This window comes from Mustela nivalis (assembly GCF_964662115.1).
Source record: "Mustela nivalis genome assembly, chromosome: 10".
Lineage (NCBI taxonomy): Eukaryota > Metazoa > Chordata > Mammalia > Carnivora > Mustelidae > Mustela > Mustela nivalis.
The window spans coordinates 50,940,859-50,955,883 of NC_139029.1; the positions used below are offsets into that span (position 1 = coordinate 50,940,859).

General features: G+C 45.3%; 1 protein-coding gene across 1 annotated transcript in view; it reads left to right on the plus strand.

The window, feature by feature from the left end:
- CACHD1 (cache domain containing 1) overlaps nt 1-15,025 on the plus strand; it is a 206,578-nt gene that overhangs the window by 135,997 nt on the left and 55,556 nt on the right. The window contains exons 5-6 of the mRNA XM_082687809.1: nt 10,994-11,120; nt 14,016-14,160. Coding sequence (XP_082543935.1) covers nt 10,994-11,120; nt 14,016-14,160 — 272 coding nt within the window. The remainder of the gene's footprint in view (nt 1-10,993; nt 11,121-14,015; nt 14,161-15,025) is intronic.

A 15,025-nucleotide genomic window follows, 5' to 3' on the forward strand; every position in this document is an offset into this window, starting at 1 on the left:
TCCACAGTTTTCCTGACCTTCTTGTAGTAGTTGATGGTAAACGTCTTTTTTGAAGCTCTGTCATCCTTTGGTGTCTACAAAATTATTCTGTGCCATTTATCCTCTTACTTCTCTGCTCAGACCTTTTCATTTTTCTTCTTAAGCTCCTTTTGTCCTCAGATAGATGTCCCCACATGTCCTCTTAACCACCTTCCTCACTTCTAAACCTTATCCCCCCCCCCCCCGCCCCGCCAAATGTTCTCAGTGTAGCCAGCACCTCAGCTCCTGCCACATGCTGTGGAATTCCAGATCTGTCTCTCTAGCTGTGGCCTATTTCAGTTTATTTATTTATTTATTTGTTTATTTTAAGATTTTTTTTATTTATAAATTTGACAGAGATCACAAGTAGGCAGAGAGGCAGGCAAAGAGAGAGGGAAGAAGGCTCCCTGCTGAGCAGAGAGCCCGATGTGGGGCTTGATCCCGGGACCCTGGGATCATGACCTGAGCCGAAGGCAGAGGCTTTAACCCACTGAGCTACCCAGGTGCCCGCCTATATGAGTTTATTTATTGAGTAGCCAACTTTAAGACACACACATCTCTGTGGTGATTCTGTAGCTACCTCAAAAATTAAATAGAAAAGAAAACTTTTCTCTAAACTTCCCCGCAGTCTGGGCTCACTGTCCCCACTAACAGTATCTCCAACCTGGTCACACTGGGAATTCTCCCTTGCCTTTTCCCACCCATGGCTTCTCCAGGTTTTAGCAGATGGAACTTCCTTAAGTCAGTGATGAAAGCAGAGTGTTGGTGAGTAAATATTTTACTACATGCAAGTCACCTCACTAGGCATTTACTGTGTGTCCATCTTCCTGCTTGTCATGCTGACTTGTGACATAGGTCTCATTGTCCGCCCTTCATTGAAGGGGAACTTGGCTCAGATTCCATAGTTCAGAGATGTGTCTTGAATCCCTTTTGTCTTCTCCATTGCTAAGGCCATAAACTTAGGAAAAGTTCATAGACCTTTCTAGAAGATGAGTCAATATGGAAACCTCCCAGAAGGTTTCTCTGCTTTTATTCTCTTTTTCAATATATCCTGTATACTGTAGGTATTTTGCAAATACCTGCTTTGTAACTCCAAAAACCTCTGTGGCTCACCTGCAAGACAAATGTGGAGGCCTTTCAACTCCATCTTCTCCTACTCTTCCTTCTCCCCTCACGGGGTCACTTTCATTTCTTCAAATCCTCAATGTCTGTCACTCCTCCATGCTTTTTTTTTTTTTTTTAAAGATTTTTATTTATTTATTTGACAGAGATCACAAGAGGTAGGCAGGGGGGTTGGAGAAGCAGGCTCCTGGCTGAGCAGAGAGCCCGATGTGGGGCTCGATCCCAGGACCCTAAGACCATAACCTGAGCCAAAGGAGAGGCATTAACCCGCTGAGCCACCCAGGCGCACCTCCTCCATGCTTTTGTTCATGTTATTGTCTTATCCTAGAATATAGTGCCTGCCTCTTCTGACTTGTAAAATATTGCTTATTCCTCAGGGCCCAGCGACTTGACAGGTAGAATTCTTTGTCTGTTGTACTGGTTGGGTTTGCTAGAGGGCACACGTTGAGATGGAGATTGGCAGCCTGTAGGGAAAGGGAAGGCAGAAGGATTGAACAGTGGCAGAAGTCAGGCTGAGATGGGGTCCTCAGCTAGCTCTCTTTATTATTTTACTCTATAGTACATTCTTAAAAATTTAAGTTTTTATCTTGGATATCTACTTGACCCTCTGTTCCTTTTATTTTTTGCATGTCAAGTTCCAGCCTAGTGCATAGCAGATATACAGCAAATACTTACTAATGAATGAATGAAACTAGAATTTTCTTTTTTTTTTAATTTTTAAAAAATGTTATTTATTTATTTGACACAGAGAGAGAGATCACAGGTAGGCAGAGAGAGAGGGGGGAAGCAGGGTCCCTGCTGAGCAGAGAGCCCGATGTGGGGCTCCATCCCAGAACCCTGAGACCATGACCTGAGGCCAAGGGAGAGGCTTAACCCACTGAGCCACCCAGGTACCCTGAAACTAGAATTTTCTTGTTGCTTTTGTTTCATTTTTGTAATGGAAGAACCAAGGCTTTTGAAGGACCATAGGAAAGAAAAGAATGTGGTTGTGATTTGCTTGCAAGGTAGCCCTGGTTTCTGTGGCTTCATGGCAAATTGGTATGCATAAATATCTCGGGTATATAGAGTGGCACAGGCTGTGCATGTGAATAGTACCATTCTGCGTTTGCATGAAACTGTGCTGAGTCCAGACACACATGTACACAGAATCAATCTGCTGCTTCTTAGCACCTCATAAGCCATTTTATCCCTTTGTCTTCCATGGATACCAGAGACAAGCATCTATTTTGTAGATGAGAAGCAGGCCCAGAGCACTTAACCAATGTACCTAAAGTCAGACAACAAATGGTGGGTATTGAGATGACGGAACGGTATGTCCCGATTCCCAGTCCAGTGGGCCTCCTACTGTAGACTGCTGAGGACAAAGAGATGTCTCCATCCCTGTATCCTGCTACTGTTACTTCAGACTCTGTGTGTCTAAAATCAAACCCATAATCCTCGACACTTCCAACCCAGACCGCCTCCTCCACTCATGTTGTATTTGTCGGTTAACAGCTTAATTTTATACAGTGCAGACACTTGAGACCCAGAACCAACCACGACTCCTTCCTTGTTCTTTCTCATAAAGAGCCTCTCTCATGTAACATCTATACAATAGTTACCGTGGCAGGCACCAAGATCATCAAGACAGAGGCTTTACCCTCCGAGCTCACAACCTAACTATACGGATGTACGGAGGGGAGGGAAGGGAAGGAGAAAGTCAGCAGACAACTACTATTAGCATCTTAAGTGATGTGTGATCACGGTAAGTGGGGGTACTGGACCAGATTGTAAGGTTGCATCTTAAGAGACATTGGGAATTATCCAGGTGATGTGCCTGAGGTAAATACATTTCCCAGTTAGAAATCTATGAACGTGCAGCCAGCGCAGTCCAGGATCATTGTGGAAGAGAGCAGTAAATAACAGGAACCGAAGGTAGCACTAAGGCAGATTTTAACCACTTGTATTTGACGGAGGAGTTGGGTTTTGGTTTGGTTTTTGTTTTTTTTTTTAGCTTGAAGTCAGCCAACTGACAGACTAAGCAGCGCCAAGCAGAGAGTTTTGTGGAAAATGGATGTAAGTGTAGTTGGCCTGAAAGAAGGAGAAAACCAGGTAGACTATTAAATGTAATCCAAAAGTGGGATTAGGGAGAGGTGGCCATGGAATAGGCAAATTGGCTAGATGACGGAGAAATGAGAGGAAAAGAAGTGGAGAATCAACGTGGACCACTCTTCCAAATTACTTGACTGAGAAAAAGGGGAAATGTCCCTGATAACTCAAGAAGAGATGGGGTAAAGGAAGAGTTTTATTGTTATCGCTAATCATTTTATAAGTCAGGGAAACTTGAGAATGGTTATATGCTCAAGATCGAGAAACAGTCCAGGAAGAAGGTAAAACTGAGGAAATAGCTGGGACAGTGGAGTTAAACGTCTTTGGCCGGTTGTCCCCAATTTGGGTGATCGTCAGAGTCATCTGGAGTGCTTTGTCAAAAAATACCTATTCTTTGACCCCCCAACTCAGACTTGGCAACTCAGAATATTGCCTTGGTAAAGCTTGGGAAGCTATAGGTTTCAAAAGCTGATTGTGGGAGGAGAAAAAAGCTTTGTGAGAGAACTCTGTTAAATTTCTCTTACCCCTTTCCATGAATGTTTGAAGATCACCTGGTCCTTTGGGTCCTCTGGGAGTGGTCTATTAAAAGGAAGAGGATTGAGTAGTAGATCCTGTTCTGATTTTGGATTATCCCCAGAAGTTGATCCTGAATTCTCTGTCCAGGAGAGACAGAGACAGAGACTGTTAAGACAGTCCAGGCTGTCTTAACAGAATTGAGGCTATAATGGAATGGTAATTTTTGCATTATGTAGATAGCCTAGAATGGACATAAGGAGCTGTGAGCTTGAAGCAGAACTGGAGATTTGAGGAAGTTCCCTCTTTAGAATTGGACTGAAGTAGATAACAGTGGGTTTAGCTGGGTCGGTTGTCATTAATCTAAGTTTGGCAATGGACTTGAGCTAGCATGGTCATTGTGGTGGAAGGATTACTGGGCTACATGGTCCCATTCAAGGGTCAGAGCTTAGGCCACTCTTCCCTTTCAGAGTCAGAATATGCTTAGGTCTAAGATGAGAATAATATCTTTTTGCTAAAGCTCCGCCTGTTTTGACTCTTGCTTAGCTATCATACACTTGGGAAAATTAACCTCTATATGCTTTGGTTTCCTGAATAATAAACCTACCTAATTAAAAAAAATTAACTGAGATAATGTATATAAAAAGCATAGTACAGTGCCTGGTACATAGGTAAATACTCAGTATGCCTACCACCCCTGAGAAGTACGCACAGTACCTGGGGGACCGTAAATTCAGCATCTTCAGAATGTGTGGGAAGGTGGTCCTCTGGCTGTGGGCTGGGAGTAGGAATTAGAAGGTGCAGCGTAGAGTATAATGCCGGAAATTTTGTCTGGAGTCCCCCAAATGTTTATTCCCCTCCAAAATGATCGCTGTTGCACAGAATATTACTGAAAGGTGCTATGTAACTTCTGATCTTTTGAGGGAGTGTGTGTGTGTTTTTGTGTGTCTGCCATTCTGTGTATTTAGGACAGCTCTTGTATTTTATATTTGGCAACCTGCGGGAGGTCGAGCGCTTTGTGTGTTTGGCTGAGTGGTGTTGGGCTGGGCGTCAGGAAGGCCAGAGTTCCTTGAGGTGGGAGGCGACAAGCTTTCTACTATGGAGCATTTTTTTTTTTTAAAGATTTTATTTATTTATTTGACAGAGAGAAATCACAAGTAGATGGAGAGGCAGGCAGAGAGAGAGAGGGAAGCAGGCTCCCTGCTGAGCAGAGAGCCTGATTCGGGACTCAATCCCAGGACCCTGAGATCATGACCTGAGCCGAAGGCAGCAGCTTAACCCACTGAGCCACCCAGGCACCCCATTTTTTTTTTAATGTGTTTCTGCCTTTGGTGGTTAATATTATGAGGCAAAACCAAAGCCCCAGCCCAACTACAAGCAGTTTGCAGTCCATCTCTTTCTCAGCCTAATGGTGTAAGCATTATAGAGGGCAAGCAAGGATGTCGGGGACATGGTTTTGTTTTGGCTAGAGAGGCTGATGATCTAAGAACTGGTCAGAAATAGATGGTGAAATCGGAAGGGAAATATTTGGGGGCCAGGAGATCTGGGGCCCATATGTTAGAATTCGCCAAATGCACTATGCAGGTGAATCTCGAGACACAAATGGAAATAAAGAATACCCCAAAAGGGGGGGGAGGCACATTTTTTTTAAGTAAACACTACCCCCAACATGGAGCTCAAAGTCTTGACCCCCAAGGTCAAGAGTTGCATGCTCTACCACCTCAGCTAGCTGGACACCCCCGAAAGACACATTTTTTTTTTAATCTGCTTTTCCAACTATAGTTGGTGTGTTGTGGCTGCAGAAAAATAAGCTAGTAGATGTTGTGAAGTTTTTTGTCTTTGTCAGAATTAGCATAGGAACTGTAAGAGAGAAAGAGTAAATTTGCTGAAGGCTCACAGAAGGAGACCAGGGGGAACAAAGCTTGCCTTTAAAGAACAAGGAGTTGTCACAGGTACCTCTTCATTAGTTAAAAGCCAATATGAAATTGTCATTCTCTCTAAACATTTCTTGGTACCATTTGTACATTATGTTTAGTCTTGGGTCAGTAATAATAATAATCTCCTAGTGCTGACAGACTGAGTTATTCTAGCTTACTAGGAAGTAAGAATATTCCTGCTTTTTTCCCTTTCTTGCACAAACTTGATCAAAGCCAGTTAGAAATTGGCTCTTTCTCGTTGCATATCTTTGTGCTTTGTTCCTTCCTATTGACCTTCATTCTTCAGCCTTCTTATTTCTCTTTGGTTTCTGAAGGGTCTTCAGAAATACCTTGTCCAAATCCATCACTCAGAGACTAGAGATGAGGAAATGGTGAAATCTCATGGGGGACAGAGGTGACGAGCCTTGCTAATAACCAAAGTCACCATTCACTGGCTCCTCTGGCAGGCGCTGACTCAGTGCATCCTCAAAACCAGGCATGCGCCAGGCTTTGGGAATGTGGTGAATTTGGCTTTGGGTTTGGCTCCTGCCCTCATGGAACTTGCAGCAAGTCTGCGTGAGAGGCGTGAGCCATGGCCACAGAAGTCAGTACACTGACTATTACCAATTTTTGCTGTCACGGAAAATGCTGGGTGCTGTTAGAGAGGATAATAACCAAGGGTGGTCAGGGAAGGGGGTCTCTGAGAAGTTGAACAGAATTACTTCAGGTCTAAGGATCCCCTTGTGTGCAGAGCTTGGCATGTTTGCAGAACTGAAAGAGGTTGGCCTTGACCTACAGCGTAGTGGGTTAAAGAGGGTGAAAGTGAGGTTGGAGCATAGGAGGGGCCAAATGGTGCCAGGCCTTATGGGGCTTGGATTTAATGCTAGCTGGGGTGCAGTGTGAAACCTGTGAAGGGTTTCAAGCAAAGCAGTGGTGGGATTTGATTGCCGTTTTAGAAAGATGCCTTCGGATGCTATATGGTGAGTCCATGTAAGGTCAGAGAGCTTGTCAGGCTTAGAAATGGGACCAAAACCTAGGCTTCCTATTCCCAGTCTATCCCGATTTATCAGGCTATTCCTTCCAGTGCCGAAGTGCCAACCCTAATTAAATAGAAAATGCAAAGCCACATTGGGCCTGTGTCCAACTGGCTTTCTTATGTTTATTCACATGGACAGTGAACGCTCCCTCCAATCTGTTAAACACCTCCAGACTAATTAAGGGGCCTCAGCTATATAGTTTCATAGTCACATAAAAACTCCTTCTATTATGTAAAATATGCTTTCTATGGTTCGGTGTTACTCAGTCATGAGTGTTTTAATTAACTTGACTCTGTCTTCTGAGCTACAGTGTGCGTGCCATTTTCCAGGTAAGCCAGCCTGTGGGGTCAGTCGTGACCCCCATGACATTGGACTGTCAGCTGGTCCCTGCCAAGTACTAGCAGTTCAGCCATTTGTTTTTTCTCACCAGTTTAAATGCTCACTTTAGCCTCTGCCTTAATTCAGTTGCTATAGCCTTTCTTTCTGTCAAGTGTCCTCTTAATTGCATTTCTTCACACTGTGTCTTTACAAACTAATGCAACTGATCATTTTGATTGAAACATACAAATGTGTATGTTTACTCTGCCTCTCAAGAAATAACAGGTGTGTTTTTTATCTGTTGATTGCTAATTCATTCAGCATGTATTTAGTGGCCTTGTGGAGGCCCTGTAGTGTTCTGGAAAGAGCAAGGGCTTTGGAGGCAGAGATACCTTGATCAAATCATGACTTGGGCCTTGAGCAAGTTGAGTTCTGCATCTATAAAGTGGGTATAATAACAAACTCATGAGGTAGTTATGAAAAGCTGGCATACCATGTATAGAACTAGTTTATATGGTGCTCAGTTTCACTGTTCTATCAAATCAGCCTTATTGAGGCATAGTTGATAAGCAATAAACTTCACATGTGTAACATATACAATTGATTTTGATATAGATAGTCCCCTAAAACCATCCGACAGGCAAGCCTTTTTTCTGTCCACTTACCTGTTTCTGTACCTGTTGTATTGGCAGTGGTGTTGAGAGAACGGAGTGTCGATCATTTTAAAATATATTTTTTAAAAAGATTTTATTCATTTATTTGACACAGAGAGATCACAAGTAGGCAGAGAGGCAGACAGAGGGAGGGGGGAAGCAGGCTCATGCGGGGCTCGATCCCAGGTTGCGATCATGACCTGAGCTGAAGGCAGAGGCTTTACCCACTGAGCCACCCAGGCTCCCCTTAAAACCTGTTTAGAATTATCATCGATCTCTGGATGCCTCAGTGGCTCAGTCATTAGGCATCTGCCTTTGGCTTGGGTCCCAGTATCCTGGAATCGAGTCCCACATGGGGTTCCCTGCTCAGTGGAGAGCCTGCTTCTCCCTCTCCCTCTGCCTGCCACTCCCCCTGCTTGTGAGCTCTCTCTTTCTCGCTCGCTCTCTCTGACAAATTAAAAAAAAATATTATCACTGGTCTATATTGAGTCACCATATTTATTTTTAACTGGATTTAGCATCAGACGAAGATTTTATAATTTATTAAACACAAGTCTAATGGTTGAGAAAGAGTACTTCTGAGCAGACCCTCCCAGCCCGCATGTCCCTGCAGCTCTCACAGAGCCTGTGCCATGACCTCAATAGAACACACCTCTGCCCTGGGCGCAGGGGTGACCCAAGCCCATATCTCACCCTCAGGGATCTCTAGAGTCTAGGGATGGAAGAGGGAGAAGTTGCGAACAACAGTAACATTAACTAGAAGGTGTGAGAGGGTAAGATGCTGGAGGGTTTCAGAGGGTGTGGTGGCTTCCATCTGGGGGTGAGCTCCAGTGAAGAAGAAACCATTCATTGCCACCGTCACGTGTATCTGTCTGAGGTAGGTGTGCGGCGCAGGGGAGACAAATTCAGGCCCTACCCACTGATAGCCTAAAGCTTAATGCTATGCATCAGGAACTGACAGGTTGGACGTATGCCCAGCCTTTTCCTGGATGGTGTCCAGCATTGCTGAGAAGATGAAGCATGCAAGACCCAAGTTACCAGTGGCCCGAACACCTCACTGACTCCTAGGACTGGGGGAAGCCGCCTCTGGGTTGCCTGTGCCTGTGTGGAAAATAGGGCTGTCCTTCACCTCCACGTCTAGGTCAGAGAGGGGCCTGCTTGGGGTGCACACTGCCATGATAGATTGCTTCTGGGCCCTGGGGTCCTCATTACCATCGTATCCATCATCTTCTGCTAGTACCGAATGATGGATGAAATTTAATCAGATGCCAAAGGAGTTCTCAGCAGGAGAGTTTGAGGAACCTTGCCTGACACTTAAATGCTATGGTGCTGGAATGATTATAAGGAACCAGAATGATCTTTTGTGGTGAGATGAAATGTATCATGCACCGTATGAATTCTGATTTATTTTTAAAACATTCTTGCTCTCATTGGCTCCCCCTTTTAATAGTCTCACTGTAACCTGTTTATTGTTACAGATGTTACTTCTAAATGAGGTCATTGAGCTTTACGTCCAAAGGCAGCATTTGCCTGTTTCTTGCAGGCTTGGCAGGGCTGCCTGAAGAGTGGTGCTAACACGACAGCAAGTTTAAGGCTTTGACCCTCAGAGAAAAAGCTGCCTCCATGTTTATGTGCAAATCACATCAGCCAGATGTCTCGGGAAGATGTGGTTGCCCTGGTCCAAGCAATGACCTTGATAAGGTGGCCTGGCTGAGTGGAGTGGGGACCCGTGTCTTGGTCACACATGCTATGTGCTTGACTGCCTTCCTGTCCACTATGAAACCTCAGGGAGCCCAGAAAAGTTGGAGCCGGTTTCTGTGTCCATAACTCGGAAATGATGCTTTGTTACTCCTAGGATTTTTGTGAGGATAAAAATAGGCTACCCTTCCTCCGTGTGCATCTGGCAGGGTAGCTGCTGGAAGCAGGAGGCACCGGACATGCTTCAAGTCCCCGTGTGGTATATTTCACCCGGTGTGTTCAGAGGATGAATGCTCATGTCGAACGCCACTGACCAAATCCAGCTTGCCGCTGATGTTTGCAGATCCGCCGTCATTGGCACACCCGCTCACCCACCAATGTCCGGGGCTGCTTTTGCATGGTAGCAGCAGAGTTGGGTGGGTCGAGACAAAGCCCGCATGGCTGGCAAGGCCAGGGTCCTTTCCTGGGCAGCCATGGCAGACATCAGCCGACCTCCGAGCCAGACTCAAGGATGCGTGGCGTTCAGAGCTTTCTGTACCTTATCAAATGTACCTCACACTTGCCTTTTGCCTTCACTCACACTTCTTCCCCAAATTGCTTTCTGTCCCATTTCCTACTCTGTAAGTCTTCTGGTATATCAGTTATCACAATAAGGCTTGTCTTTTGCTCAGCTGTGTAGATCTTGCAGCATGTAGAGCAGGACACAACACAAAGTGCATGGATCATAATAGAATACGGGGTGGGAACAGAGTGGAAGGGCATCAGAGAAGGGAGAGGACTCTGCTTGTGGGTGAGGGTAAGACTTCATGGAGGTTTAGGGACAGAATTGCCCCCAGGAGGTTGGCTGCCCCTCCCGCCACAGCTTAGTGGCAGGGATACCATGTATATGCCAGGGAGGCAATACTGCATGATGATAAGAACTTAGGAACCAGCACAGCTAGGCTGGAATCCCAACTTGGTCATTTACTGATGAAACCTTAGGCAAGTCTCTAAGCTCTCTGAGTGTATTTTCCAAACTCCAAAGTAGGGAATAATCATACGACCTTCATCCTATGGTTGTTTCATGGGTTAAATGAACAACCACGAAGGAAAGCCTCTGTCCCACTGCTGGCACATTGGAATCATTCCAGGAGCTCTTGCTGAGTGATCGTGGTTCTGCCTTTCAGGTACCATCTATGCTGATTTCCTCATTGTGGAGTGAGCAAGGTCAAGGTCACAGGTCTAGTCCCCCTGGAGACCGGGCCTCCTAACGGCACTGTTCTCCGCAACTAGAGAATGTTCTCCAAGCCAGCAAGTGTAAACTGGTCCAGCGGGGACCAGCCTCCTGAAGAGAGAGCTGAGTGCAAATGAATCATTCAGCTGGGAAAAAAAAAAATTCCAGGACATAGAGTGTCACGATACAAGGTTAAGAATAATAGCTTCTCTTGACTGAAACATTCATTATATTTTTCTATTCACGGGTATTTTTTTAAGGGACAGAGAGAAAATGTTTAGTGGAAAATTTACAGCCTTCGATCTAGTGGGATTTCTTCGTACTACAAGCAGTTTATGCAGAACAGATGCCGAAGGAGCCGGGCCTGCCTGCACCTGTGGATTTGGTGGTTACGTTTCCTTTCCCCCACTCCTCCAGTTCTTGCAGACAACCTGAAATCCAACCCTGGAATTAAGTGGCAGTATTTCAGCTCGGAAGAAGGGATTTTCACCGTTTTCCCAGCACACAAGTTCCGGTGTAAGGGCAGCTATGAGCATCGTAGTAGGTACGTTGGCTGGCTCAAGTGTTAATTACTGCTTAACAGAGATCTGTATGAACCAGGGACTCCTGGTTTACACACATGGCCGTGCCTCCAAGCTGTGGTTTCTCAAATGTATTCGGGAACGATTTCACCATCTGGCATATGTGGATGCTAGAAAGGGCCAGTGATAACGCCCAGAGTTTTTCTGTAAGTACCTAACAAGGGACCTACTAAAGAAATTAAATGGTTGGAGACACCCAATTGGTTTTGAGCTTCAGGCATCTTTGGGGAGACAGGAATGATAATACGGTCTCTTCAGCGCAGCCTGAAAAGACTCCTACGTATCTCAGAGTGGACTTAGTGATACCCAGCTTTCCTTTCTGTGATAACGTGCTTGGCTGTCTTTTTGAAATGTGCATGCAGTCTCAGCTATCAGAAGTTTTAAGGTTGCCCAGAACACAGTGGATCAAAGATGATGAACATCCTGCTCTTCTCGCGGAAATAACTAGAGTTTGTACCGCTTAGCCAGAAGGGCAGTAATGGTGAGCTAATTTGTTTGACAAGACTCATCAATTTACAGAACCCCTTAGGCAAAGATACTATACTTCCCTTTTGGATCCTTACAGCTTCCCTTTGCAGTGTCAGGTGTTCAATGCCAGAAAATCTGGAGCTAGTAGATAGAGGGTGTTCATTTTTCGTGCCATTTTTCTGAAGTCCAAAGTAACTATCCCTTTAGTCTCTCTTTATCATTACTTTAAATTACGTCTAAAATTTTCCCCAAGGAAAATACTACTCCTGGCCTTTTCCTAGAAGGACCTTTGTATTGTTGGTATGGTTTCTTTGGTTCCCTCCCTAGACATTCTCTGGTGAAGACTTAAGTGTCTTAAAAACTGGGCCAGAAGCCATGACCTTGGGTCTGGTCCAGGTTATCTCAGGAGAGGCCAAAGACGTCATGAACCGTCTAATTTGCATTTACTTCTAAGAAGACAGATCGTATGGTATGCTGCCATTAACAAATCACCTGTGAGGGAAAGTCCAAAAAGACAAGCTGGACCTTGTCGCGAATCAGCACTCACCTGCACTCGGCAGGTTTCGTGCACACCCACCCTGAACCTGCATTAAACCAACCCTCAGCGCGGTCTTCCTTGGCTAAGTGACCCAGGTTCCCCCCCTCCTACATTGATGTTCCCATCTCTTTCCTTGCCCTGAGTGCTTTCCTCAGAGGCCTTTGCCAGTTCTCCACGTCCTTCAAAGTGAGGAATAGGTTTTCAGAGCCCACAAGAGAGAATCGGTGGATACCAGTCATGCTGTAGGGACTGACTCCCAGGCAGTACATTTCATGTTACTGTTTTTGCGTCCCTCTAAAACAGTTTGACAGTGTACTGTGGCAGTGAGAAACACATCCTCTGCTTTCCATTGATGTGGGTTAAGTTGAAAAGGAGATAGGCCTTTTTTTTTTTTTTTTTCCTTAAATTCACCTTGCCTTGAGGACCTAGAAGGTTCAGTGTCTGACACGGCGGTCAGTGGTGGGATCGTCAGATTTCATTCGTTCCCGTTCTCTCTTCCACTTCCGTAGCCGTCTCTCCTGGATTCTTTCTATTAACATTTCCCTACTGGCTTAATGGTATTGATTGGGGGAAAATACAGTGGTACTTCAGTGTTAATGTAGCACTTTTGGCTTGAGAAGAAAAGTGTAAAGTTGGCCAGATGTCGAGAGTTCGGGTTTTTTGTGTTTTGTTTTGTTTTGTTTTGTTTCTGGGTTTGGTTGTTGTTTTGTTTTGTTTTTGTACTTTGTTTTATTCCTTAATTCATGCCTAGGCTTTTTTTGAGTCCACTGGCATCTAACATTTCATAGAAAGATCTCGTGTTTTAGGGGTGTCAGTAAAGGAGAGAATTCTCTTGAGGCTGATTTGCTTTTTTAAGCTCCCCCTAATTTGTTCCAGCTTTAAAACTGTGAAGAGAGACCTCATTAAACCCCTTCTCACAAACCTTCCTGTTCGGCACATGAGCAGAAGGCCGCTTTTCATGGGAGGCATTTCTCCGTTGGACCTTCCCCACCCTCCCTCCACCCCCTTTTCTGAATGTTGGCAAACAAAAACCTGGCAAGAAGAGTGGCTATCACAGGCTTGGACAAATTTGATGGCATGGTTTTAAATGCTCCGATATGGGGCCTTTTGGTGGCTGACCTGCATGAATTGCTTCCGTATAGAAAGGAAAGGGCCCTCTTAAGCAGTCGCCTTTGTCTGGAGAGAGAGAAAGTAAACCTATTCAGAGCTGCTCAGCACGCTTGCAGATTACAGGCCGCCTCCGTTTTAGCAAAGCCCCACTCTGTACGCCTGCAGACCCAGCGCTGGCGAGCAGACCCTCCTCTCCTTCCTGTGCACTCTCTGCAGTCTGAGAGGCCACCAAGTTCTATGTTCTATAGCGAAATATCAGGCAACCTTGAGTGGTATTACCATGCACAGCTTCCAGCTTTGACTTTCAAGTGTGCCGAAAAGGCCAGCCTCCCCAAGGATTTGCTGCCTTTTTTTTTTTTTTTTTTTTTTAAGATTTTATTTTTTAAGTAATCTCTATACCCAGTGTGGGGCTCAAACCCACAAGCCCCAAGATCAGGAGTCCCATGCTAAAGGATTGGCTTCTTCTAACCTCCTCTGGGTTACTTTACTCTTTGGAAGACTGAAGTACCAATCCCTGTGCTATAGATACAAGCTGTTGTCTCGAGGTCGTGTTTTCACCGTGCCAGTGTTCTTTTTCCTTGCCGGCTGCTCTCTCCATCCTTGGGCCATCCCTGGAAAAAGAGCTGGCCACCAGATGCCTGAACATTTGTAGTGTTCACAGCTGCATTGGGTTGAGGTCCTTTGACCTAATAGCAGGACTGACCCCAGAGAGCTTCTCCCCCTCCTCCATCCCTCTTTCTAGACCTATCTACGTCTCCACGGTCCGGCCGCAGTCCAAGCACATAGTAGTGATCCTGGACCACGGGGCCTCTGTCACGGACACCCAGCTTCAGATCGCCAAGGACGCTGCCCGGGTCATCCTCAGTGCCATCGACGAGCACGACAAGGTGACCAGTACCCCCAGGGAGCCCCGTGGCATGGGCTCTTTCTTGAATGTCTTTTGTGAACTACCTTGTGTTTGATGGCACAATAGTTTTAAATCCATATGTAAAATGACTTTGGGGAAAAGAGAGTGGTTTCATTTTTATTCTAGCATTTGAGGAAGCAGCTGCCCACTCTGGCTCCAAATCTCTTAAAAAAAACAAAAAACAAGAAACAAAAACCACCCCACCAAGCCGAGTCTTGTACTTCCTTCCTGGCTCCTGTGAAGGCTTCCAATTAGCTGTGACTTTCACAGTGGAAATTATGCTGAGGAGAGGGGCAAGGGCATGGGGCCTGGTGGATGGCTGGACTTTATCTCAAGATTTATGAGAGGTAAGGGGTAAGGGAAGGCTGTTCGAGGTTTGCTAATCTCTAGGACACTTCAGAGACAGGTGTGTTTACAGCTAATGATAATCTATTGCCTGTGGAGATTTTCTGCTTCGTCATTTTGACTTTCCCAACTCCTAAGGTTTTACTGACTGATTAGTTGCTTAAATCACACACCCTGTGCCTTTACCCTCACCTCCAGATGGAAAACCAAGATGGTTAGTAGTTGCTAAGTTTCTTCTCTGTATGAGATTATGAGATAGTATTCTTTTTTTTTTTTAAAGATTTTATTTATTTATTTGACAGACAGATCACAAGTAGGCAGAGAGGCAGGAAGAGAGAGAGAGGAGGAAGCAGGCTCCCTGCTGAGCAGAGAGCCTAAAGTGGGGCTCGATCCCAGGACCCTGGGATCATGACTTGAGCTGAAGGCAGAGGCTTTAACCCACTGAGCCACCCAGGCGCCCCTGAGATAGTTATTCTTAATGTTATGGATACACACCATAC